The sequence below is a fragment of the Cygnus olor genome, chromosome Z (genome assembly GCF_009769625.2).
Source record: "Cygnus olor isolate bCygOlo1 chromosome Z, bCygOlo1.pri.v2, whole genome shotgun sequence".
In the NCBI taxonomy this organism is placed as follows: Eukaryota; Metazoa; Chordata; class Aves; order Anseriformes; family Anatidae; genus Cygnus; species Cygnus olor.
The window spans coordinates 51,661,484-51,685,927 of record NC_049198.1 but is presented as its reverse complement, the minus strand read 5'-3'; the positions used below and the strand labels follow the sequence as shown (position 1 = coordinate 51,685,927).

The window sequence follows — 24,444 nt, the reverse complement described above, 5'->3', positions numbered from 1 at the left end:
TGTACAATTCCTCTGGTTCCTTCAAATTGCTCAGATGGCACAGTAACAGATAACAGTGGGAGTCCATCCCAAGAAAGATTTCAGGAAAGTGCATGTTACACGTGAAGGAATTCTAAGAAAAAATGTAGGGTAAGAAGCAGGAATGCTATATTTGGAAAACATCTGGATAGATCTAGAACTCCCATTACTACAGTTATGTTAGGAGAGGTTTGACATAAATGTTGTTTTCCTGGTCAAAATGTTGGAAAGAATACCAGGGTATTTTACTGACCTGTGTTTTTAAATATTTCGACTATACTCGAGAGGTCAAGCAGACCACTAAGTAGGACAGGGTTTGAAATGTGTGCAGCTGCTTGAAAGCCTCTCCAGTGGTGGGGTTGAGCTTTTTTGTTTATTGCTGAGGAAAAAATGGTGTTAAAATGCTCCAGTTTTAACAGTATGCAGCAAAAGGAGTTTCATGTTCTTTGTTATTTATGCATCGTGGTTTTTTAAAGTTGCTAAAGGCATTAAGGCCTATCAATTTTTATGCTGGCATCATCAAAAGCAGAGGAAAACAAGGTTTTGCCATCTGTTAAAAATTTGCATCCCAGTTCTGACAAACACACTGGACTGCTGCAGGACGGTTGAGCTCCTGATGAAAATGCTGTGGTCTTCTCATTTTAACTCTCATTCAGACCTCTTCCTTCTACAGCCTGGACCAGAATGAGCAAAGAGTCATTAGACCAAAAATCTTAGGTGGTGAAGGTAGTAAAGAAGGAATTTCCTTTCGTACCACAAGGTCAAGGCAGTGGAGAGCTATAAACTGAGGTATTGTTAAATGACAAGTTCATTGTGTTTATTAGCATGTAGTAAAGATATGCACTTTAATTTCCATTCCAGTAATTGCTTTCAGCTCATTAGGAATTAAATGAATTGAAAAGTGATGAATTAACATTCCATTTTGCATTTCTCTGTAGCATTTGAGAGAAATACAGTTAACAAAATGGGATACATAATAATGTCTGCATGGCTCTAGATAAGGTTTGTTAGGTTCAGCACAGCTGAAAATCTATTTCAGAAGAAGGAAAGTGTCCCGTCTTAGAAGGAAGATTAATTATATCTCCAAGGTTTGTATTTTTTGGTGCAGCTGATCTTGTGATGTACTCTGAAAGCATGAGTCAAAGCTAATTCTGACACAAAGCAAATAGAACAGGTTTTGACCTTTCTTAATTTTAATGTCTTCATTTCGCCTGCAGAAACTCTTCATCTCTTCTGAGATCAGAAAGAAAGGCACTTTCATAGCCAAGCTGGCACTTCCGTTTCATTCATTTTCTTCTCTAATTGGCTTCTCTAGGTTTGAGTGAAACTATGTCCTTTTGAAAGATTTAGGTTTAATTCTGCCTCAAAGGACCTCATAAGGATCATTAACTTTTGGAATTGCACATCTAAATTCATTATTTGAAAAAAAAAAAAAAAAAAGAAGAAGAAAAAAACACGTTTCCTAGAACAGCCACTAATGCCTCTACATGTTACAGTGTATGTCGTTACGGTGTTACAAATTATTTTACTGTAACACATATTTTTCATTCTTGTAACTTTATTAGCTGAATATCTGTGCAGCCTGCTACTCTGGATGAAGTCACAAAATACAATGCATAAACTATTTTGGGCTTTTAATCCGATATGTGATTATAATTTCTTACATAGTTTATGAACCACTATATTTTGATGGATTTGTATAACATATTGTAGACACATATTTCAAAGAAAACCCTGTTCATTTGATATTAACACATTTATTAAAATATCAATTGCAATGCTTGGAAATAAAAATATTTTGATTGACTGCTGTACGTAGGTTACATTATAATTTACCTAAATTTTCAGCAATAATTTCAGTCTTGATGATTATGTCTGCTCTGGGCACCACTTTTCATTTTTGAGGCTACAGTTTAAATGATTCATTTCTAGAATGATATTAGGAAAACATTTGAAAAGATGTTAATTGATTTTGTGTAGCAACTGTTTTTTCGCTGATCTTGTATTAAGCACTACAAGTTTAGCAGAGGTAGCCTTTTTCTGTTTGCTTGTTTTAAACAAGGCACACGTCTTCTACTGTTCTTGAGGAAAATTTCACATTGTGCAAAATAGCTACCCTATGAAAGTAAAATTAATTCAATAGTTATTAGAAGATTTGCTAAAAATGTGTAGACAGAAGCTCTGGAGATTGGATGGATAGTGCTATCTCCTGTATGCAAGCCATTTTATCTTTTCCAGTTCTTGAAAAAATAAAAAAATAAAAAAAGGCAGAATGATTTTGAATTCTCCCTCTCCATTTTGTGCTCTTAACCATAAGTCAAAGGACAATAATGTCCTCCAAGTGTTTTTTTTATTTACAAAAAGCTTTTACATTTCAGAAGTGACTAAATGAAACTTAACTGAAACATTAAACAACTTTTTCCAGCTCATGCAGACATGGATATTTTCAGTTTGAAAAGGGATAACTATAAATAAGTAAAATTACAACAAAGAAGTCCATCAGCTTTCACGGAGGTAAACCTACAAAACTATAATGTTAAAAGCAAACACATAACACCACCTCAGAGGTAGTGCTTTTAATAATTTGCTTTGACCAGAAAGACCATAACTAAAACTGTATTCATGGAGGTCACTGCCCAAAGAATTAAGGCAATTTGCACTATTTCTTTCTTCTGTCACAGAGAGCTGTTGGAAGTTACCTCACCTACTTCAGCACAAGGTTAACAGGGTAAGCAATACAGGTTTCTCTGGCAGGACAGTACTGACTTCAACAACTATCTGTGCAGTTTACATCTGATTGCAGCCAAAGGCCTAAATTGTTCACGTTACCAAAGACAGAGCTGAAAAGTATGTTAGACTGAGCTGCGTGCATTTAAAGCGTGAGGTCATGGTGAAAGTTAGAAATTAAATACAATTAATTTTTAGTACATCTGTTAGCTACACAATGTCATTTTAAAAAAAGAGTAGATACAGACTTTTCATGAACAGCTTGGAATTGTACCTGATTGTTAAACCACCTGTCTATTAAATGAAGCATTCTGAAAAGCTTAATACACAAGCTTTTTGGGTATTTCCCATGTAAATTCTTCTCTCCCAAAGTGCCCATAGCAAGCTGTTTTTTGATAGATTGGCCTCTTCAAATCCAGCTCTCTGAATGAAAAGAAAAAACACGCCACTTTACTCCAATGTGTTTTGTGATTTAGACATGTCAGACAGACAATCAGTATTATCCCTAGAATAAAGATGAAAAAAATTAGGCATTGTTTCCTTGCCCAGTCAATAAGAAGTACATCAGGAAAGGTAGTGAGCTGATGGCTTCAATTCAAAGTGACTACAAACAGTCAGCTTTCTTCAAATTTAACAAAGATAAGGTAATACAGTTAAGCTTTATAAGCACTCCGATGCAGAAGCGTTGCTTTTGGAATAAAGTTCAGGTATACCTGTGCAAGTATGAATGTATTTTGTGTACTGTGTATTTTGTGAGTCTAATGCAGAATATTTTCCAGTGCTACTCTGCTAGATAGACAATGTTGATCTCAAAAAAAGCAGCCAAAGATGATCATCTGGTGGACTGAGTAACTGTGGAGGTTTAAAACTGCTTATGTAGATGCACAGAGTCACTAGAATGGGGCATAACAATGACTATGGCTAGATAAATAATGTAGATGCAAGTCATGATTCTTGGGTTTTAGTCTGCATCATGTAGCAGATTGCAGCTATGCTAAATGGTTAGTCAAAGGTGTCTACACAGATGTTTCTCTTCATTTCAGGCAAGGACTGACATTTTCTTCTATTTGTGCTTTCTTCATTTGTTATTATTATGTTTAATTATCTTTGAAAGCACGCTTAAAATAGATGATTCATATCTTAAGCTGCTAGAGAGAAAACTGGCTGAGGAATAGCAAAGTAAGAAAAGAAACACAAATACTAACAGAATTGTTAATCCATTTTAGATGGTGAAGATATTACACATTCTCACACTTAAGGGGTCATTTATGGATCTTACGATGAACAGCAGCTAACTCTTGCCTCAAATAATATTTTATGTAGTACGATCACATGCTTCAAGAGCTACTACAGTCATTTGTACTTGATTGTAATAAAAAAACATCAAAATGTGAGTTCCAACTAGATGAAAAGTAAAACAGCATAAAATACTTTGGTGCTTATTTGGTTAGAACTGGTAGCTAGCATCATTTAAAGGACTTTAATGGTTGTGAGGTAAATTTATCGAGGAAGTATTCACTAAAAAATTATCTTGGTTTTGCCTGTTTTCTTCTCTTCTTACTGCCTTCACCACTTCTAGGACTAAGACAATGTACTTTAAAAATGCAGTATTTTTTGTCTGTACCAAGTCAAGGAAAGTGGGAACCTCCACACAACCTATTGATGGCAATGAACTGCCATAATTACAAGGGAAGAGTTTTAATTCTATTTGTAAACAGATAACATGTAGAAAATATTACCTAGCAACTTAAGTTGCTATAATGCTTTGCATTAACTCAGAATACATATATTAAAAAACTAACAAACAAACAAAGAAAAACCTCAACTCTACTCTCAGTGTATATGTTTAGAAAACATTCTGAAAAGAACTGCAAAAGGTTGGCCTCACTGGAAAAATATTGATACCACCTGATAGCGAATTGGTATTGAGAAATGGCTCCCTTCTAAGGAAAAAAGAACCCTCACATTCATTCAGATGTTGGCGTTTTCCCCCTCATAGTCAAATACAATCAAGATTCCTCCAGAATACATAGACTAGAATGATATCAGTAGCTCCAGATTGAAAAGAGAAGTGAATCATTAAAAGTGCTTTCCTCAAATAATGAGACATCAAACGCACATGTTAGCATTTCAGAACAGATGTTTTAAAACCAGTATTGCTCAAAGTGACAAAGACTCTATGGATGAAGTCAGACTCTTGCTGCTATCTATCTCAGGCTTGAGCTCCCGTGTCAAATTCTACAGATTTTAATAAGAAGTAAACTCACAGTGTGGCAGCTCCCTTAATAGAAAAAAGAGAGGGTGTCTCTCTCCATTAGTTGTATATTTCATGAAACTTGTAAGAAGTCCAGACTGCAAAGTTTGGTGAAAATCAACTAGGAGATTCAAAACTTTTTCAGGTCTGAGAAAGTGAGACTCTATTGTTAGGTCTTAGGATGATGGACTACAGATTTGCAGTAACACCTACCTCCTAAAAGTTCACATCTTGAGTTATTCACAAAAAGGACAAAAAGAAGAAAAAAAAATATTAGGGTCAAATTACTACTGTATGGTATGTAGGTGGGTCACTGCTGATAAGCACAGGAGCTGACTTTGCTTCTGACCTCCAGCCTTTTTTGCTCTGAGAGAAAATCATAATTCTCATGCTTCTTTAAATATAACGACTATGTCTGTCTAAAACACCTCCTTGCTCAGGTCCAGAAATATTTCAGAAAGGTATATAACTGGGTTGGCTGCTGGAAGCAGCCCGAGTAGTTTTGGATTTTCTTGCTCTCAGTGACTGCGTTGTAGCCTCAATGACTCATACATTTCTGATCACAACTGACTTTTCACTTCAAGACATCTCATCTCATGGCAGGATTTTTCTTTTTTTTTTTTTTTTCCCTGTTTTTTTAAACACAAGATACTTCAACCTCTTAACGAGGTTTAAGAGAGCATTTAAGAAACTTGTATTCCATTTAAATTAAGTTTAGTTGACTTCAACATGCTACATGAGAAGGTACAACTAGGGAGTGTCTCACTGTTCAGATTTTCTGATGCAGAACGGAGGTTACATTTTGCTCTTTTGAAGAAGCTAGTAACTTAAAAGCGCTGCTTTCTCTTTTGGGCTAATGGTCAACATCCCCAGAAAAGCAACAGCAAATACCGTTCTGCCACTACTGTGGTAAGGGAATGCACAGTTTCTGTGCATGAGTAAGAGCAAATTACAGCACATAACAACCCACTCATTTCAAAGGGACTGCTTGTAAAGTGAAGACACCAGAATCTTGCCGTCTTGTGGCAGCTGACTTACAAGTTGTTGCCACCTAAAGATCGAACGCGGGGAGACCATATTTAACCGAGTACTTCTTTCAGTAAGAGGCAATATTTCTGATGCTCTTCAGATAAGTCTGGGATTGGGAGGCTTACACACTGCATCTAATGTTAAATTTTAATTCTACTTAACCAAGCTTGCTACCACCTGACTAATGAACTGCACTATAGCACGCTACCAGGGTTACTGGGAGATCCGGCATTATATAATTCGGCCAAGTCTTACTTATTCAGAACATCTTGTGACAGGACTTATGAATCAGGCTTTGTATGTTCTACTGAGTGCATGGGTCAGGCAACAGCAGAAGTGACAGCAGCAATAGACATATGATGAAGGTGACTTCTGTGAGGTTAGCAGCCAGAAACATTAATATTGAACTGTTTTTAAAAAGCATTAGGGATAGGATTCCTTTCAGCAAATACTGATAGCACACAAACCTTATGATAGCTCCAAGGCGTAGATCAAAGTTTTTCTGTACAATCTCGAGCAGCTCTTCTTCAGATCTGTCTGAGGTTCCATAATGAAACACTGAGATCGCAAGAGGATGACTCAGACCAATAGCATATGATAGCTGTGGAAGACACACACATAACTCAGATGCAGTTAAAGAGTCCTTCCTACATTTTGTTTAAGAGAAAGCAAAGATCAATCTTATTTAACAAGGGAAGATCATATGTACTTTTTTCTGTATATAGAAAGCTAGAAAATATGTTTATGCTGTTTTTCTTTTATGCTAGGAAATCACCTATTTTCTTCATAAAATGTTCAGCTTGATCAAATATTAGACCTGGGTGACAAGTCTTAAAAGAAAAAGAGGTACCTTCTACGTGCTCAGATACTGTCGTTTTGCATCCTTCACCATCAGTTAGACTCAAGGACTTCAAGCCCCTGAGACTTCAGGTTCTGAGATCTACAAATATTTTTTTTTGGGGGGGGGGGGGAGTATTTTTGTTTTTTTCCCAGAGGCAAGTAAAAAAAAAAAAAAGTATGTAGGATGGGACTAAAAAAAAAAAAAAGCTTTAAATCTTCTTAAAGCACTTGTTTTCCCAGAACAACTTTTTGCATGCGCTGTCTTCATCCAACACTTTCATGTACTTTTAAAAACACAATTATCAGAAACACACAAAGTAATCCAGGGAGTACTGCCTGCAATTTCATTGTATTCAGCTCTATAGCATCTTTCTGATGTCCAAGAATCACATTAGTTTCTTTTCACCTTAGCACAGTACTGTCAAGTTCTCTTGAAATCTATTTGCTTTTGTCATTCAGTCCCTTTCCGAAACATAGTCCTCCTGTACCATAGGCTAACACATGCTTCTTTTTTTTTTTTTTTTTTAATCAGGATGCATTTATATGAAAATGTGTTTTGCTTGAATGTAACTAAGCAACACAAACCATTTCGTTGCAGTTCACAGGTGTTCCTCACTGTGTCTGGTTTCTACAGACTTCAGGAAGCAATAGTCCAATGGCCCATTTCTATCTTCGTACTTCTTAGTAACCCAGAATTGATTTTTGATAGAAACTACTCCAATAATGCAAATCTTCCCCTTAGATAATTTTGAGTTGTCTAACAGTCTAATGGCAAGTCATTGTAATGGTAAGCCTGTTTTTCATTAAAAAATAGGCTGATAATTCTGTATCATGCTAAATAAAAACTACATGGTATTTGTGATAAAATACTACTAATCAGCCTGCAGTTCCCTTCATTATGCATTTTGCCCTTTTAGTATTAAAAGCTAGTTAGTGTGGAAACAATGTCCGTAGCAAAGCCAGCTCAATCATAAGCCTCAGTGGAGGCTGGCAGGGTCTTACAATACAGCCACTGCTGGGATGAAAACACATTTATATTTCCACTTGATAGATTTTTCTATGTTAATCTTTAATCCAGCCTTCTACAACTTAAAAGGACCTTTGCTTTTCTGTTCTCATTGTCTTCTCTCTTCCTTTCTTCCCTTTATTGCTAATATCTGACATCTCCGTAGTTTGCTGTTCATGAAATTAATCTTGCCTTGTCTACTACGGTCAAGCTCAGGAACTTAAGGAGGGTCTCTCAGAGTTATGAAATAACAACATTCCCACCTAACTAACGAATTAAGACAGTGATGTATGTGTTCAAAAATGCCACTACAAATATGCATACTAAGAAGTCAGAAATTTGTATTCTAACCCCTCAGAAAAAATAAAAAATAAATCAGTAATTTGCTGCACATTGCTATCTGCGCTTGCTGAATTCCCAATCTCCCCTTTCCTTGTCTTACTCAAGACTTCCAGTTTAATCAGATATCAAACACATACACATATAAAGCAAGGGGTCTTGTTCCTAATCAATATGTCTGGGTATTAAATCATTGATTTTAAACAGATCCAGTGGACCTCTTCTCTGCTCCATGGAGAAGGTAAAGAACTCTAAACATACTTCTGCAACAAAGTATCAGTCACATCACAGCTATGTTTTAATGTAGTAATTTGTTATACCAGGTTAAAGCTACAGCTTAGCAGCTACTTGGAATAAGCATGCAGGTATTACCAACTGCCTGGACAAACCTCAATTGTTTAGCATTTACTTTGGATTTGTACTTAATGGTGTAACTGTGTAAGTGTCAATAAAAAAATTCCTTCCATTTCTTAGACTTAATAGTCCCCAGAATTCATGCCTGAGTAAGGAACAGCATTTCTTCTGAGCACATAAGACTGATGAAAGTTTTTCTTGTATTAAACTCTTTAAAAAGTCTTCTATAATTGAATTTTGCTTTTAGTCATACCTCACACAATAATAGTATATCAGGAACCCACAACAGAGAATTCACAGTAACTTTTGGGTAATTTCAAATACAGCTTGAAGTGGTTTAATCTACAAGCAATATGAGCATTTAGAAGAGAAGGTTGCACAGCCACATCTAGATACTGCTAACGTAACTGTCTGTAATGTGCAGTGCAACACAAGTTAAAGTGCTGGAAGTGCACGTGTGTGGAGAAGATCACTTGAGTCCCCTGAAATAAAAGCAGCAAGGATGTAGTACCCAGAAGCAGGGGTAGCAACAGAGCTGGAGAAAGAATACTTCTAAGAACACTCCTTGTTTCAGGTACTTCCTGGCCTGTGTCTTTGGCTTCCCTCACAGGGCTCCTTAATACTTTCCCAAAAGGAACATCCTGGAGACCCATTTTAGTATGGGACATGCTCTTCTGAAGCTGGAGTGGGACTGTGATTGTGGCACGTATTCTGAGAGAAAAACTGAAGAGACAGAATTTCTGTTATGGTGTACTACTTTCACAGTTGCCCTTACCTGGATTAATACTCTTTTGCAGAGACCAGCTTTTACCAGAGATTTTGCAACCCAGCGAGCTGCATACGCTGCAGAACGATCAACTTTGGAAGGGTCTTTTCCAGAGAAAGCGCCTCCACCATGGGCTCCCCAGCCTCCGTAGGTATCAACAATGATCTTCCTGCCAGTCAGTCCAGCATCACTCTGCAGGACAAACAACTGAATATTCACGAGACACAACAGCTTATCCAATCCCATGCTAGGTTACTAGGTACAGCTTTATTTTGCATTTGCCACAGATACAACTCATTGTTCACAGTATCTACTTTCACATACATCTGTTTAATGAATGGTGTGTACATAACTGGAATTATTTTTTCAAGGATGTACTAAACCATCCTTGCTGCAATAACTTTAGAAAACTAATAAGAAAGTGACATAACTGAAAGTATCACAAAAAGTGTGCTCCCTTCAAATCAGCAATGTTGAAATACTCTCTCTGGATTGCTGACCAAGGACTTCACGCAACAACACTTGACAGAGGTGAAGAATTTAGAGAGACAAAAGGCCTCGCTGAACAACAGATCACATAAGACCTAAAAGGTTAACAAGCTTCACTTACATACACTTACTAAAGAGGAACCAGTAGCTTCACAGGGCTGCATCTCAGTGCTGTCTAGCACAAGAGCACTGAAATATTTTAGGTGACTTCATCCAACAGTTCACTGGCAGTACAAGGACTGCTTGGTACTTCTTGCTTCTTTCCACCTGCCTACATCCCCTGTGATGGAAACTCACCATTGGCCTCCTTCCCACAACTTGATGAGATGATTTAACATGTTCAACGAGCAAAGAATTACTGCCTTTCTGTGAGATTAGCAGAGCTGTTGACTTCAAGCTGTTAAACAAATTCTAGAGTGTCAAGAAACTCCATCCTAAAACAGCATTAACTGTTTAATTGTATTAACTTAGTTAATACACTAACCTTAAATCTCCAAATGATTAATATGGGAGTAAAGCTGATATTTATTCCTCAATGAAAGCAGTATCCCTACATCATCCCAGTATGATCATGAGCACACCTTTAACTTTAGTAATTTAATTCCTTACACAAAACTAAAAAGTTTTGTACAACAAACTTTTTACAATTTCATAGCAATGACCTGCTTATTTGTACTGGCACGTGGAAACTGGAACACAAGTCAAATTCTAATGAGTAGCAAGGGGTTTAGTACATTAAGGGTTCCATTAACTTTTGTGAAACTTCTGAGTGATTTAAATGTAGATGCTTGCTTATTTATATGTAGAAACTCAATTATAGAAGATGTTTTATTATTATTATTATTATTATTATTATTATATTTTATTATATTTTATTTTTAGTGTGAAAGCAAAGAGATTCTTCCTGTCAGGCATTTTAGCATGTGACCTAAAGGATGACATTCAGTCATTTAAAATACCTTCTGGGAGCAAGACAAAGATCCAAGAATCTTTATATTTGGCTATCCAAGCAGGTACAGCTTAGTTTAGATGTGAGCTGTCCAGTACTAAAACCAGTAGAAGTGACTGAAGCTTCCTTAAAAATATATATACTTTTTTATTTAAAGGTATAGCAATGCAAGACAACATTTAGAAACAAGTGGCAACGTCTGTTCAGGCTTTCTGAATCCAAGCCTGTTTAGCCTTTCTTCTTTCAGAGTACCATACCTTAGGACCACCTTCTACAAACTTTTCACTTGGAAGCAGATGATAAATTGTGTGCTCATCAAGATACTTCTCTGGAATGACTTCTTTAACAACTTTCTCCATTAGCTCCTTCTGTATGTGTTGTAGAGGTATGTCTGGGGCATGATGTACTGAAATCACAACTGTGTGTACTCGGATGGGTTCCACTGCTCCATTGCTGTCCTTGTATTCCATAGTGACCTGGAAAAAAAAGAAATCACTGAATACTCAAGGTCAGCAGCACCTCTACAGTACTCTTCTTCAGGTGGAACACCAGTTTGAAAATTAAAAAAAAAAAAAAACTCAAGGTATTTTTCTAGAACAAAAAAAAATAAATAAAGTAAAATAAATGAAGGGAAAGGGGATGAAAATTAATGAATTGTTGCTGATGTTTAGTAACACTGTGGGAAAGGATACAGAAAGTGTTAAAGTACCATCACCAAAAGAGTTAAGTAAAGGATATTACATGTATTTCCACAGAGATACAAAAAATCAGCTGGTATGATACAGAAGCCTACGATTTCTACTGACAGATGCTAAACTCATTCAGTTTGGCATGTTAACATAACTTCAAATAGTAAAGCCAAATTAATTTTTGGAGAACCCTGCTGAAATGAGTAACTGTAGTTTATGATATAGTGGGCTGTATCTTCTGCTACACACTGCATGACTTTTATATACATGCAAATATATGGTATTGCTTCATCCTTAATACAGGTTTTCTTGTAGACTAAGAAGACCTCTACTTTCCGCTCTTCAAAAATGTTTGGATGCATACACCATGGCAGGCATATTCATGTGTTCTGTGCAGTGCTGACAAAAGGAACGGACACAACCCACGTTGCACTGTAACAGCTGCAGCAGTATAACTCAATGCAGTTCATTCCCACTAAAGCAACAACAATTAAGAATAAAACACTGTGCTGCCTTGGATAGGCATGTATAGATTTCCTTTCCTCCCCTGAAGATTTCACAGCCTGGAAGACAGATGACTTACTGCCTTTGAGACTGCCAAAGTACATCATTCTTACAGTGTGGCACAGTGACTCATCCACTCAGCTTTGCAACATGGCTGTTAGTGGCTCTGACCAATGATCAAATACAGCATATATAGGGTTTGACACAAGAGCAGGCCTGTTTTAGCTGAGAAACCATGGAACTATCCCAATACAGGATTCTGGAATACTGATATTTGTGCAGAAAACAAACAAACAAACAAAAACAACAACAACAGCAACTGCTTGATGACAGCAATTTGTTAATCTTAGTCTCCAGGGGAAAAGAAACAAAATACAAGTATTACTTTGAAGAAAACTGCAAAGGCACTGACAGAACAGTTTAAACATCCCATGTGTGCTACACACAGGTGTACCTTGTGAAATTTACCCCACCTTGGAATATAAAACAGACACCACCATTTTTGGGAAAACAAACAAACAACAACAACATGAATTCTGGTTTAGCAGCAGACAGGGTAAATGATTTCTGTTGTTACTCACCCTTAAAGTTTGTAATCTCCTTTTTATGCTTCTACTTTACAAACCTGTGTTTTCCCATCTGGTCTAACCCAGGGCCATGTTCCATTCCGTTCCAGAGCCTTTATCCTTGCAGTAAGCTTGTGTGCAAGAAGGACTGTTAAGGGCATGCATTCCTTGGTTTCATCACTGGCATAACCAAACATCAAACCCTGCATTGAAAAACAGAGAACTGTATTGAAAAACGGGAAAAAAGCCACACATTTCCATGTTCTCTTTACATTTCTGCACCTGTCTTTACCACACAGTACTTTAAAACCACCCAAGCCTAGAAATAGACAGCAGTAACATGCAAAGTGAATACAACCAGTCTGAAATAACATTTATATATCTTCATGCACAAGAATCAGAGTTACACCAAGATCTGGTTCCCAAGAGTGACTTCAGCATCCATGAGAATCCATTGCAAAGGCTTAATAGACATAAAGCTCATAAAGATTGCTCGGTCCTCTCCCCATTCATGTCAATTAAAATAATGCTACATATGACGCCTGAGAAGCAGAACGGGGCTACGCTTTGGACTTGAAAGACCAGCACTGCCACCTACTGATAGAAAGGTTAATTGTAGCTCTAACGAGTAAGGCCACTGGATACAAGAAAAACCACTTTCAGTGAAGCTACTGATGGCTATGTTACTTTTCTCTCTCTCTCTCTCTCTTTTTTTTTTTTTTTTTTACATTTCTAGAGGCTAAGAGAGTACACAGTATTTAGCCATTAATTCTTACAGTTTAATTTGTACAGTGGCTTTTAAGGTTCTGGTCCAACACAAATCTAACTGCTTGTGCATATACTAAATTTGAGTAAGTGCCTGGAATGAAATTCCATTACCTGATCCCCTGCTCCAATGTCATCATCACTCTTGCCATGGGAGACGGCATGCTTGATCTCTTTACACTGTTGTTCTAAGGCCACTAAAACTGTGCAAGTCTTATAGTCCAATCCTAGTGAAGGGAGTTTTGGAAAGTTAGGTCATACATTATTCAAAGTTCAGGAACTGCTAGAAAAGCATTTGGGGAATATCTAGTTATCTTGGCTAAGACTTTAATAACTCTAAGCATTTAACTTTCCTAAACTGTCATGGTTTTGTATTGCTAACAGAAGCAGACAGTATCAAAACATTTAACAGTCTCAAGATCTGGGCAAGTAAGAGGTATTAGTTGAAAATTTAACTCTTTAAACTGATGGGTGAAGTGCTGTACAAGCTGCCCCACAAAAGCTTGTGATGTTGCTTATAATCCTTCTGTAGGTTTACTCACCCCAAGCACAAGGAGCACCAGTGTCAAGGCTTTTACTGTACAAACCTGCAGATGTAACCATCTTCTGACATTTGAGCAAACACTAGTTCTGCATCAAGGAGCAAGAGGTAGATGGCCCTTTCAATAATAAGTCTTTTATGAACATGCCACCTTAAAATAGCTTCCCCAGTACCAGCTGTGGCACTTAAAAAAGTGTATCAACCTCTGTGCAGTTTTCTTGTAGGTCTGGATACATATTTCATTTTATTTTCAAGAAGACCATAAAAACAAGACTTTGGCCACATGCAGAACAGATCCAATGAGTGCAAGAAGGATCTCACTCACCTTTGGAAGAGTCATCATACCCTATCCTCTTAAGGGTCTCTCTTACAATTTGTTGGTAATCTACTATAGCCCGGGATGTTATTTCTCCACAAAGCAAAATCATTCCAGTTTTTGCTACACACTCTGCAGGGAAAAAATATAAAAAATAAATTAATATATATATATATACAGCTACTATAATTACGATTACACAAGAAGATTCTGAAGAAGATTCTATAAACAAATGACTACTTATAGAGGAAACTCAGAAATGTCTTAGCGTAAGCATAGGTCCATATGCAGTTACTCTTCTCTTTAGCTGATACTAACATTAAAATCAGTGCATGAGGGTTCCATCTAATGCAATTATCTTATCTTGATAGTGGCCAGCACCAAACATCTATTAGAGCAAGTCAAGTCTATAGCGCTGTGCTCCAAATGCTTTCCTGGTCTACACCAATTTCAGCTCAGGGACTTGCTGAAGCTAGAGGGACATCATTTATTAACAGATGGCATTGCCAATCTGACAGATTTTTGTTACATTAATTCACACAGTTGCTCTTAGCAACCATGAAAACTTTTAGCATCTACAGCATCCTGGAGTGGGAAGCTCCACAACTACATTACAAATTCTGTGCAGAATCATTTCATATTGTTTCAAGCATCCATGCAGCCTTCAAATTTCATGCAATGTCTTCTACATTTTGTGTTAAACCATACTGCATTCAACCACAAAAAAATCACCACATCAATACAACCTACAACTGTATAGCTCTATTTCATATCCCATTCAATCCCCTGTTTTCTGAACTGAAGAGGTCTAGGCTATTCATTGAAAGACATAGCATGACAATGCCGTTACTATTTCCAGTGCTTTTTACAATCTTGCTATTGCCTTTCTGGGATGGATAAGAGGAACAGACTGCACACAGCATTCACAACAGGCATCCATGAATTTACATACTAGCTTAACTATGTTCTTGGTTCCACTGTCCATTAGCTTCAGCGCAATCCCTAACACTCAGCATGGGCTTTTACAGCTACTGAGAACTGACTCTTTCCACAGAAATGTGTCTGTGACAACCCCCATGTAATTGTACAACTTCTGTGTGCTTGCAATGAACCTAGCCTTTAATATTTGGGGTTAAGTGTGCTCTCTTTCCCTTTGCATAAGCCTATTCTGAATTTCACCCATCACTTTTACCATCCCGTCATCATCTAATCTGAATAATTTTGTTTTCAAGGTTAAGTATTACAGGCAGGAATATGCTATAAGATTGTAGAGGTATGGACTGCAGTATCACATAAAGACAATCAAGCTAGCTTTACTTGCCAGTTTAGCTTAGATAATCCACACAAGCTGTTGAAAACAGTGCAGAGCAACCTTTTTTTCTGTTTGCAAGAGGAATTAGTCTATACTGAACTACTGGGCTATATACCAACTCACATTATATCTCTGAATTACGCTGTGAACACAGCATGGTGGTCTCCAGTGAGAGTCCATAATAGTTCAGTAGCCCTAAACATATACAGTACATCAAACCCTGGCAGGGATACCACTACTGCACAAGGTATGCTGATAACATTAGTTTCACACTCAGCCCTGTGCTCCTGCTCTACTGACTTGCGATGTTCTTCCTGCCTGCCTCACTGTAGCAGACCATCTCTGTGTGTGAGGCAGGTATCATACTGTGATTCCTGTACTGGCAGAAGAGACCTTATATTCCAGGCACAAAGAGGAGAAGAATGACTCTCAGCTTTTCCTGTGTGGTCCCTACCAGCAGGGAAAGCCTTTCCAGAAGGACACAAAGTTATGGAACCGGGGCTTGGAGAGATGGCAAAATAAGGCTCCAGTCATCACCAATAGTCCCTAGAAACATTCCCAGGCCCATAACAGCCACACAAAGCTTTGATGGTGATGCAAGACTTCATGGCACAAAGACACTTTTTTCAGTATGAGGAGAAGAATGATTCATCTTGCTACCTATGACCACTTCCCATCCTGACTGAAATTTAATGCAACCAGAAGAAAACATGGCTCGGGAACTGCACTACAGCTGCAACACATAACTGAGACCTAGCAACACCCCCATTTGTTCTACACAAGAGAAAGTTAACTTACAAGGTTTTGGGCTGTTCATGGGAGGATTGATTTCTTAAATGTTTAAGCCTTCCCAAAAGAATATTTTGAACTCCACTACTAGGTAGAAATTTCCACTTCATTTTCATACTGTCGTGGTTTATAGTTAGCTAATTTTTTCTCTTGACTCTGATTTGCTGAACACACTGGGAAGGATCTCTTATTCCCAGGAAAGCATTTGGCTGGCACTTAACCAAAGAGGAAGAATACTGGTTTTGCCTTCGGTTTTATGTTACTTGCACACAGTATTCTCTTGCATGACTTACTGCTGTATCTTTTGTTGGCAGAACATAGACAGACCAGCTCCCTCTTCCTGCAATGAGGCAGTGCCAGTGTAATAATTAAGAACTTCATATGCGAAACTTGCTGAACATACAAGCCCAAGCAGCAAACAAAATTCAGAGAACTTCAGATACATTTTTATATTGGTAGATAGAACCTAGTTTCAACATCTCCATAAATTACGTTTCATAGTTACATAAAATGTGGTGTTACAGTGTCTTAGTACTTGCATAATGCTTTGTATTTTTTTTTCAGAAACTTTGAGGGTAGGCCTGAGCAATTAAACAGTTTCACCCAGAAACTGCTTTCTCTTCTCCAAGCTACTTCTACTTCTTTTTTTTTTTTTTAAAGCAAACTGTGCATCTGTTCAACCAACTTATCTTTTCCAGACTTATACATTAATGCTATACTCAAGTTTTCTGACTCTAGTCAGCAGTTTTAATATTTTTCTATCCCCCCCCGCCTCCCAGCAGATCACAGGCATCAGGGATTTACCTATGTAATCATGTCACACTTCAGTCTTCTTTTTGATGAGACTAACTGATCTTGTTTCTCACATCCCTTGTGAAACATTTTTAGTCCTTGTCATTTTTGCAGCATTTCTCTGTTACCAGCTCCAGCTTTTCAGCAGCTTTAGAAGCATAACTGCCTGCAATACTGAAATACATGCTTCACCAAGTCTAAAGTAAACACTAAACCCTCCCCCTACTTCTTCTCACTGCTCACATCTATGCCTCAAGGATCAAAAGAGATTTCTTAGACCAACTGTCACATTAGATCACAGTATTCCCAAGATGCTGTTGTTCCATATATGGCCTCTATCACTTATTCTATGAAACAAATGGCTTTGCTCTCAAAGCCCCTTAGAAACATTTCCATTCCGTGTTCATCCCAATCCTAAGAACAAAAAGTTCTTAGCCTGCAGTTTGATCAGAATCACATCCAAATGAACTGGTTCCATAAAGGCACAGTAAATATATATTTAGCACTCATGGATTTTAGTTTTATTAATACATTTTACTCACTATATCAGAAAATGTGTTCTGACATATACGTTTCCTCGGTTCTCTTTTCCTTAATTTCCCCAGATTGCTCATTATCATTAGCCCTGACAACTACACTTTTCCCTGATACCAATGGAGTATTCTCCATACCAATAGCATTCTCCTGACTTATTTTCTACATTTCACCATCTTTAATTTATACTGAAATGCTGTGTATTTCCTTTTTTTTCTGTTCATGTTCTGCATTCTTTTTCCTGTCTTCCCTTCTCCTCTAAGTCAGCACACAAGAACTGGCCTCTTGACTGACTATTGAAGTATTGACTGCCAGCCAACTACTGCAAGAATTTTGGATCACAGGATGTTTTATCAACAGAGATTACTTGTTGTGCTTCATTAATCTGTTTTTCTATCTGCATTGAACTTACCACAGGCAACCTTGGCATCTGGATCAATACTGAGATGAGCATCTAGAACAGCATCACTTATCTGATCACACATCTTATCTAAAAGAAAAAAATAAGAAACACATAACATTTCTTTTTGTGATAAAAACTGAAAAGTGATTTCTTAGTAAAATTTCATTTCCAGTGGCCAAGAGACCTCTGTTTATAGAACATCTGCCAAGAGGCCATTTTAACAACTTAAATTCTGAACATGTCTTAGCCTGTGTTTACAACGCTCCTTGAGTCAATTCTAACCAACATATTACTATCATCATATGCAAGGACCAGCAGCCTACCGGGTCAGGGACAAAGAGAAAGGCCTGCAAAGGCATCCTGAAATATTAATTTTAGAAGAAGAGATGTAAGATATATGTTCTGATGATGTATTTAAGACAAACTCTTTTAGTAGGGCGTTTGCATTCCTACCCTCTTTATTGTACTTTCTGTGTGAAGTACCCATTTTGATCTTCATCTTATAACTGCCAGAGATTTGCTCTTAAACTGGTGTTTATCCCACTGGTAGTTCATCACTGCCTCCAGTGGGGATCTCATGTGTCAACTTTTTTGGGTGGGAAGAGGCATTGTTCTCCCTACAAACAGGTGTGTCAGCTTGTAGTCCACTCCTGCCATTATCCACTCTTATCCAACTCATTTGAGTTTAGAAAAGAATCTGCAAACACTGTCTCAGGGTCTTGGTCCTTTTATATATATATATATATAAATAAAATAAGGACAAAAGCACTGGAGAAAAAAAAACAAAAAACTATTCTGCCTATAGCACCTACTATTTATTTTACTAGTAGGACCTGATAATTTTCTTTTCACTGTGTCAATTGCTCTGTTAAAGTTAGTGAGCAAATTAGAGGACAAATTGAGATTCTTTGTCTCATCTTGGTAACTGAAGCAGGTAAAAGCAATCCATATTACTTTTTCAAAAGTACGGCTTTGAAATGTTGAATATATGCAGAATCAACCTGAGGAATATGCATTAATCTTAGAATCATAGAATCATTAAGGTTGGAAAAGACCTCCAAGATCATCTGGTCCAACCATCACCCTATTCCAGTGTCACCCACTAAACCATGTCCCTAAGCACCACGTCCAACCTTTCCTTGAACACCCCCAGGGATGGTGACGCCACCACCTCCCTGGGCAACCCATTCCAATACCTGACTGCTCTTTCTGAGAAGAAATGTCTCCTCATTTCCAACCTGAACCTCCCCTGGCACAACTTGAGGCCATTCCCTCTGGTCCTCTCACTAGTTACCTGTGAGAAGAGGCTGACCCCCAGCTCCCCACACCTTCCTTTCAGGTAGCTGTAGAGAGCAATGAGGTCTCCCCTGAGCCTCCTCTTCTCCAGACTAAACACCCCCAGTTCCCTCAGCCGCTCCTCACAGGACTTGTGCTCCAGGCCCTTCACCAGCTCTGTAGCCCTGCTCTGGAAACACTCCAGGGCCTCAATGTCTTTCTTGCAGTGAGGGGCGCAAAGCTGAACACAGTACTCGAGGTGCGGCCTCACCAGAGCAGAATACAAAGGGATGATCACCTCCCTGGTCCTGCTGGCTACACTATTCCTGATACAAGCCAGGATGCTCTTGGCCTTCTTGGCCACCTGGGCACACTGCTGCCTCATGTTCAGGTGAGCATCAATCAGCACCCCTAGATCCTTTTCCTCTGCACAGCTTTCCAGCCACTCTGCCCCAAGCCTGTAGTGCTGCATGGGGTTGTTGTGATCAAAGTGGAGGACCCAGCTCTTAACCATGTTGAACCTCATCCCATTGGCTTCTGCCATCAATCCATCCTGTCCAGGTCCCTCTGCAGGACCTTCCTACCCTCCAGCAGATCAACACTTCCCCCCCTAACTTGGGGTCATCTGCAGACTTACTGAGGGTGCACTCAATTCCCTCATCCAAATCATCAATAAAGGTGTTAAAGAGGATGGGCCCCAGCACCGACCCCTGGTAACACCACTCGTAACCAGTCACCAGGTGGATTTCACTCCGTTCACCACTACTCTCTGGGTCCAGCCATCCTACCAGTTTTTAACCCAGCAGAGAGTGTACCCACCATCATTACTACAAAAAATATCCTAAATACATTCAGCCATACAACTACACAGCTGGATCTACAGCATTGAATGAATCAGTAAACCAGGTGCCTTTATTGTTTGCAAGTTTACATAATTATCTATGTAATTATCTATGTTATTGTTGCTCTCTTTTGGGAATATCATTACACATGCAGGTAAACTAGAGAGCCCAAAGATGAAGTTAATGAAGGAGGAGTGTAACTGAATGTTCACCTTAAACTACTTATTTACTTTTAATCTTCTTTGAAAGAAAACACATAAGAATGAAATTATAAAATAAGATTTATTCTATATCCCAAAATATCTGTAATTCAATGCAAAGTTTAAGGCTTAAAGTGAAGTTAATATGAGAACTGCAGAGTAGTATAGAATGATGGAAGGGAGCATCACCAGGAATGATGAAGGGTTCATTCAGAAAGGACCTTTAAAGATCACTTCAGAGCTAACCAAAAGTTAATGCATATAATTAAGGACATTATCTTCTTGAACACCGACAAGCATGGGGCTCCAATCACCTTGCTAGGAAGCCTTTTCCAGTGTTTGCCCACCCTCACGGTACAGAATTTCTTCCTAATGCCCAGTCTGAACTTCCCTGGCACAGCTCCGTGCCATTCCCTCCTGTCCTGATATGGGTGACCAGGGAGCAGAGACCAGCACCTGCCTCTGCGCTTCCCCTCCTCAGGGAGTCACAGAGAGCCATGGGGTCGCCCCTTGTCCTCCTCTTCTCCAGACTGGACAGCTCAAGTGTCCTCATAGGACATTCATGAGTAAGAAACCACATTTAAACTATTCAGAAACCTGACATTTCACAAAGACCTGTTAAAGGAAGCCATTAACACAATTAATCACTACAGTTTATGCACATCAGGACAATTACTTTTCATTTGGGAATTTAAAATTTGGATTTCACAGGCCAGAGCTGGTAACACCCACTGAGCCAGAGTTCAGCCAAAAGTTTGGCCAAATTGACAAAAACTGGCCAAATGGCCAAGAAGCCCACATGAAGGCGTCTCCCACCAGCTGCAGGCCCTGCAGGCTGCACCACCATGGCACTGTAGGCTGACTTGCGCCCAGGATGTTTCAGCCCTGCTCCTGCCCCCATGTGCCCAATCCCCTGTCCAGCAGAAGCTCTGGTGGTGACACCTCCTCTGGCCACCCCCATCTCAAGGGTTTCCCTTACTGCTCACAGAAGGTTTGTGTTTGTTGACAGAACAGGCTGCACATTCAATTTCCATGACTGTGCTAACAGCTAGTCCTAGTGGCCCATTGGTTTTAAACTTACAATTTAGGTCATTTAAATTACATGAGAGACAACTTTAATACCTGTCAATCTGCCAAATAACAAATACATACTTTTCACTTTTTCTCTGAAAAGAGACTTAGAGTGTGTTCAGCTTTCCCGCAGATATGCAAAAATGCTATTTCAATTCTCTTAACAAAATGGTACGAGTTCCTGCATATTTTAAAAGAAAGGAAATGTGAAACATGCTAGCCTGTAACTTTGAACAAATGAACCTTTGTGCCATCAATACCACCTCAAATACAAATTAAAACCAGGCTAAAAGCAAAGAACAGTTCCTAGCCTGTACTTGGCATTCCAGACACAGGACCTTCCGCTTGTCCTTGTTAAACTCCATGCAGTTCTTCCTTGCCGACTCTTCCATCCTGTCCAGATCCCTGTAAGATGGATCTCCCATGCAACGTGTCCACCTCACCACCCAGTTTAGTGTTAGCAGCAAACTTGGTAAGGGTGCGTTCAATCTCATTGTCCAGATTATTTGTGAAGATATTGAACAGCATGAGGCCTATCATCGACCCCTGGCAGACCCTACTTGTGAAGGGTTGCCAGCCTGCATGAAAGACATCAATCACCACCCTCTGAGTGTGGTCTGTTAGCCAATTTCCATCTCTCAGATCACATGTCCCATCTATATCTTGCCAGTTTGTCTAGGATGAGACTTCAGGAAACGGTGTTGTGCTGGATTCTCCCAGTCACCTATTTCATTTGGCTTGTAATCGTTTCTAAATGGACTTGTTCCATTACCTTCTCAGGGTTTGAAGTAAGACTAATGGCCCTGTAGTTTCCTGGATCCTCTGTGGGGCCCCTTTTGTAGATGGGTGTGACATTTGCCCTCTTACCTTACTGAAATTTCTTGCTAGAATGTTTACTTACAGGATCAGAAACTTGATCGGTTATGTATGTTATATTGTACCATCGCTGATTAAAAACTGACCACAGTTTGATGACACAAGGACATAAGATGAGAGACAGAAACATCATGTGGTCAGAATTTCAGACCCAGAAATTATATTTAAAATCCAGTGTAAAATCAGTAATGCCAAATTCCAAAGTTTATTAGGTGGCAAATATGCCAACTGCCCTGAGTGAAACTGAGCCCTGAAAGTTGCAAAATGAGCTCATGCCACAGAATCTGATGCTCAAGCAGAAACGGCATAACCTGGAACAACTGATAAGTTTTATTGCCTTCAGCTATTTGCCCCATTACAACATACAGCATAGAGGTTTAAAGCAAACAAGTGTTTTGCAGTGGTTCTAGATGTGATACACTACATGCTGCAGTGGTTTTGCAGCTCTTGGGCTATTCACTAGGGGCTGGGCAGACAGATGTGACACTATAACTGGTCTCACACTATGCCATTCCCACATAGCAAACTGCAGTCCTGAGAACATAGATACACAACAAAAACTCAGCTGCAAATGTTTAGTGTTTGACATCACCCTTATTTTCTTACTATTAGGCTTTTTGTCTTTTATTTTAATATGAAAAGAAGTAATGTTAGTTTTAGCTTTAACATTAAAATGATCCATTTGAAGGTTAAAATAAAAGGAACTGTTGCTACCTTTACTGCAAATTTAAATCACTAGTATTTATGTTGAAGGTCCAAACTTCCTCCACTCCATCAGCTAACATAGCTTCTAGATGCGCATTTGTCTAAACAAAGCTGTGTGGAAAATAACTGATTTTAATGAACCACAATTAGAGCTGAAGCATTGTCTTTCAGTCCCAGACCCTGGAAAATAAACTAGTTTTGTACCGCCTACAGCATATGTAAACTTGCATTGAGAGCAACGTGGCAAAACAGCTATATTTAGTATCTGGAATGCAGCTCTCTAGAAAATCAAAGCTCAATATTCCAAATGTTTCAGATATTGAGATAAATGATCACCTATGTATATAAATAAATAAATAAATATTTTTTTCATTGCAGAATTACAAAAGCAATCAATGCACAGTATATGTGGAAACTCTAAGTCTACTTGTAGAAGATGTCTCCAAACTTCTTCCTCTCAAGCAAAAGTTTAAAGCCCTCTATGCCAGACTATGTCGCATACTAAACAAATAAAACGAATTCTTGCCAAGCAAGCAAAAACACTAATCTGAAATCTATTCAAAGTAATTAATTGGTTCTTCTTTTTCTCCATGAGGGAAGATATTATTGAACTCCCATCAAATAGCATTCTTCAGTGCAGGTTTTAATAAAAGCAAAGCTTCAGTCAGTATTTTGACTTACCAGAATGTCCTTCAGCAACAGATTCTGAGGTAAAAAGAAATCGTTTTTCTTTTTTTGAGGTACGACTTGACATGTCTTAGTATTTTTAGCAAGTCTGCAAATAAGAAAGACCCAAAGCAACTACGGAACAAGCACAGACAGAACGTGAGGTGGAAAGGTTAACGTATCTATGCAAACAGCCGACGTAATTGCTTCCGCATGTTTGTTCCTCAGAAGATTAAGGCTGATCTTTGTGGATTTTAAAAAGCATTGCTACAGAAAATTCTTTCATAAGACTTTTGTGTTTGATTAACCTTGGTCCTGTTAAACTCTGCAGAAGCGTTATCATTAAGTTAAATGTGAAGATAGTTAAGCCAGAGTTTAATACTTTTGCACAATTCCCCAAGCCTCCATTCTTACTTTCTTCTAAGTGCTAAGTAAAAAGCACTTCAAGATTAAAAAGCACAGGGATTTTACCTGAATTTGTAGGGGCAAATGAAGTTTTATCTTAGACACAATATCCATACCTTGTACTTAGCTTCAGTAATGAACTGTGCAGAAATGTCTCTCTTTTTATATGAGAAGATATGCTTACAACGGCTCCAGGTGATAAGCTGTGGTCTTCTTCTCAAATACTGCTTTTTTTCACTTGCTCAGTGAAGAGCTACATATATATAGCAACCAACAGCATGGTCTGTAGAGACAGTAGTAAAGGCAGTGGGTTCATTATAAATTACCTTGAATTCTGAGACTAAAGGCTTTGCCCTTGCTCAAAAAATAGTAAACTTGTGTATGGTCAGGCTTTCTCAGTTCATTTTACAGAATCCTTTTCT

General features: G+C 38.4%; 1 protein-coding gene across 2 annotated transcripts; it reads right to left on the bottom strand.

Annotated features, from left to right (window-relative positions):
• Window positions 1–381: 381 nt before the first annotated feature.
• Window positions 382–23,776, bottom strand: LOC121062319 (S-adenosylmethionine synthase-like). Of its 2 annotated transcripts, XM_040542169.1 has the most exons (10): window positions 23,633–23,776; window positions 17,992–18,069; window positions 14,162–14,284; window positions 13,410–13,522; window positions 12,590–12,733; window positions 11,029–11,247; window positions 9,343–9,525; window positions 6,496–6,629; window positions 3,020–3,168; window positions 382–692 (listed from the first exon to the last, which is right to left on the bottom strand). In XM_040542169.1, the coding sequence occupies exons 1-9, from the start codon at window positions 23,703–23,705 to the stop codon at window positions 3,066–3,068; spliced, it is 1,170 nt and encodes a 389-aa protein (XP_040398103.1). In that variant the 5' UTR covers window positions 23,706–23,776; the 3' UTR covers window positions 382–692; window positions 3,020–3,065. The 2 variants fall into 2 exon arrangements, with proteins under 2 accessions (XP_040398103.1, XP_040398102.1); XM_040542168.1 differs by lacking the exon at window positions 382–692 and having other exon boundaries at window positions 705–3,168.
• Window positions 23,777–24,444: the final 668 nt, after the last annotated feature.

What these genes read in the sequence shown, in the direction of transcription:
- LOC121062319 (XM_040542169.1), bottom strand. Translation starts at nt 23,705, where the DNA reads ATGTCAAGTCGTACCTCAAAAAAAGAAAAACGATTTCTTTTTACCTCA. An exon ending in TGTTGCTGAAGGACATTCTG is followed by an intron (nt 18,070 to 23,632) that starts GTAAGTCAAAAT and finishes TTTTTCTTTTAG; the next exon opens with ATAAGATGTGTGATCAGATA. An exon ending in ACATTGGAGCAGGGGATCAG is followed by an intron (nt 12,734 to 13,409) that starts GTAATGGAATTT and finishes TTTTCAATGCAG; the next exon opens with GGTTTGATGTTTGGTTATGC.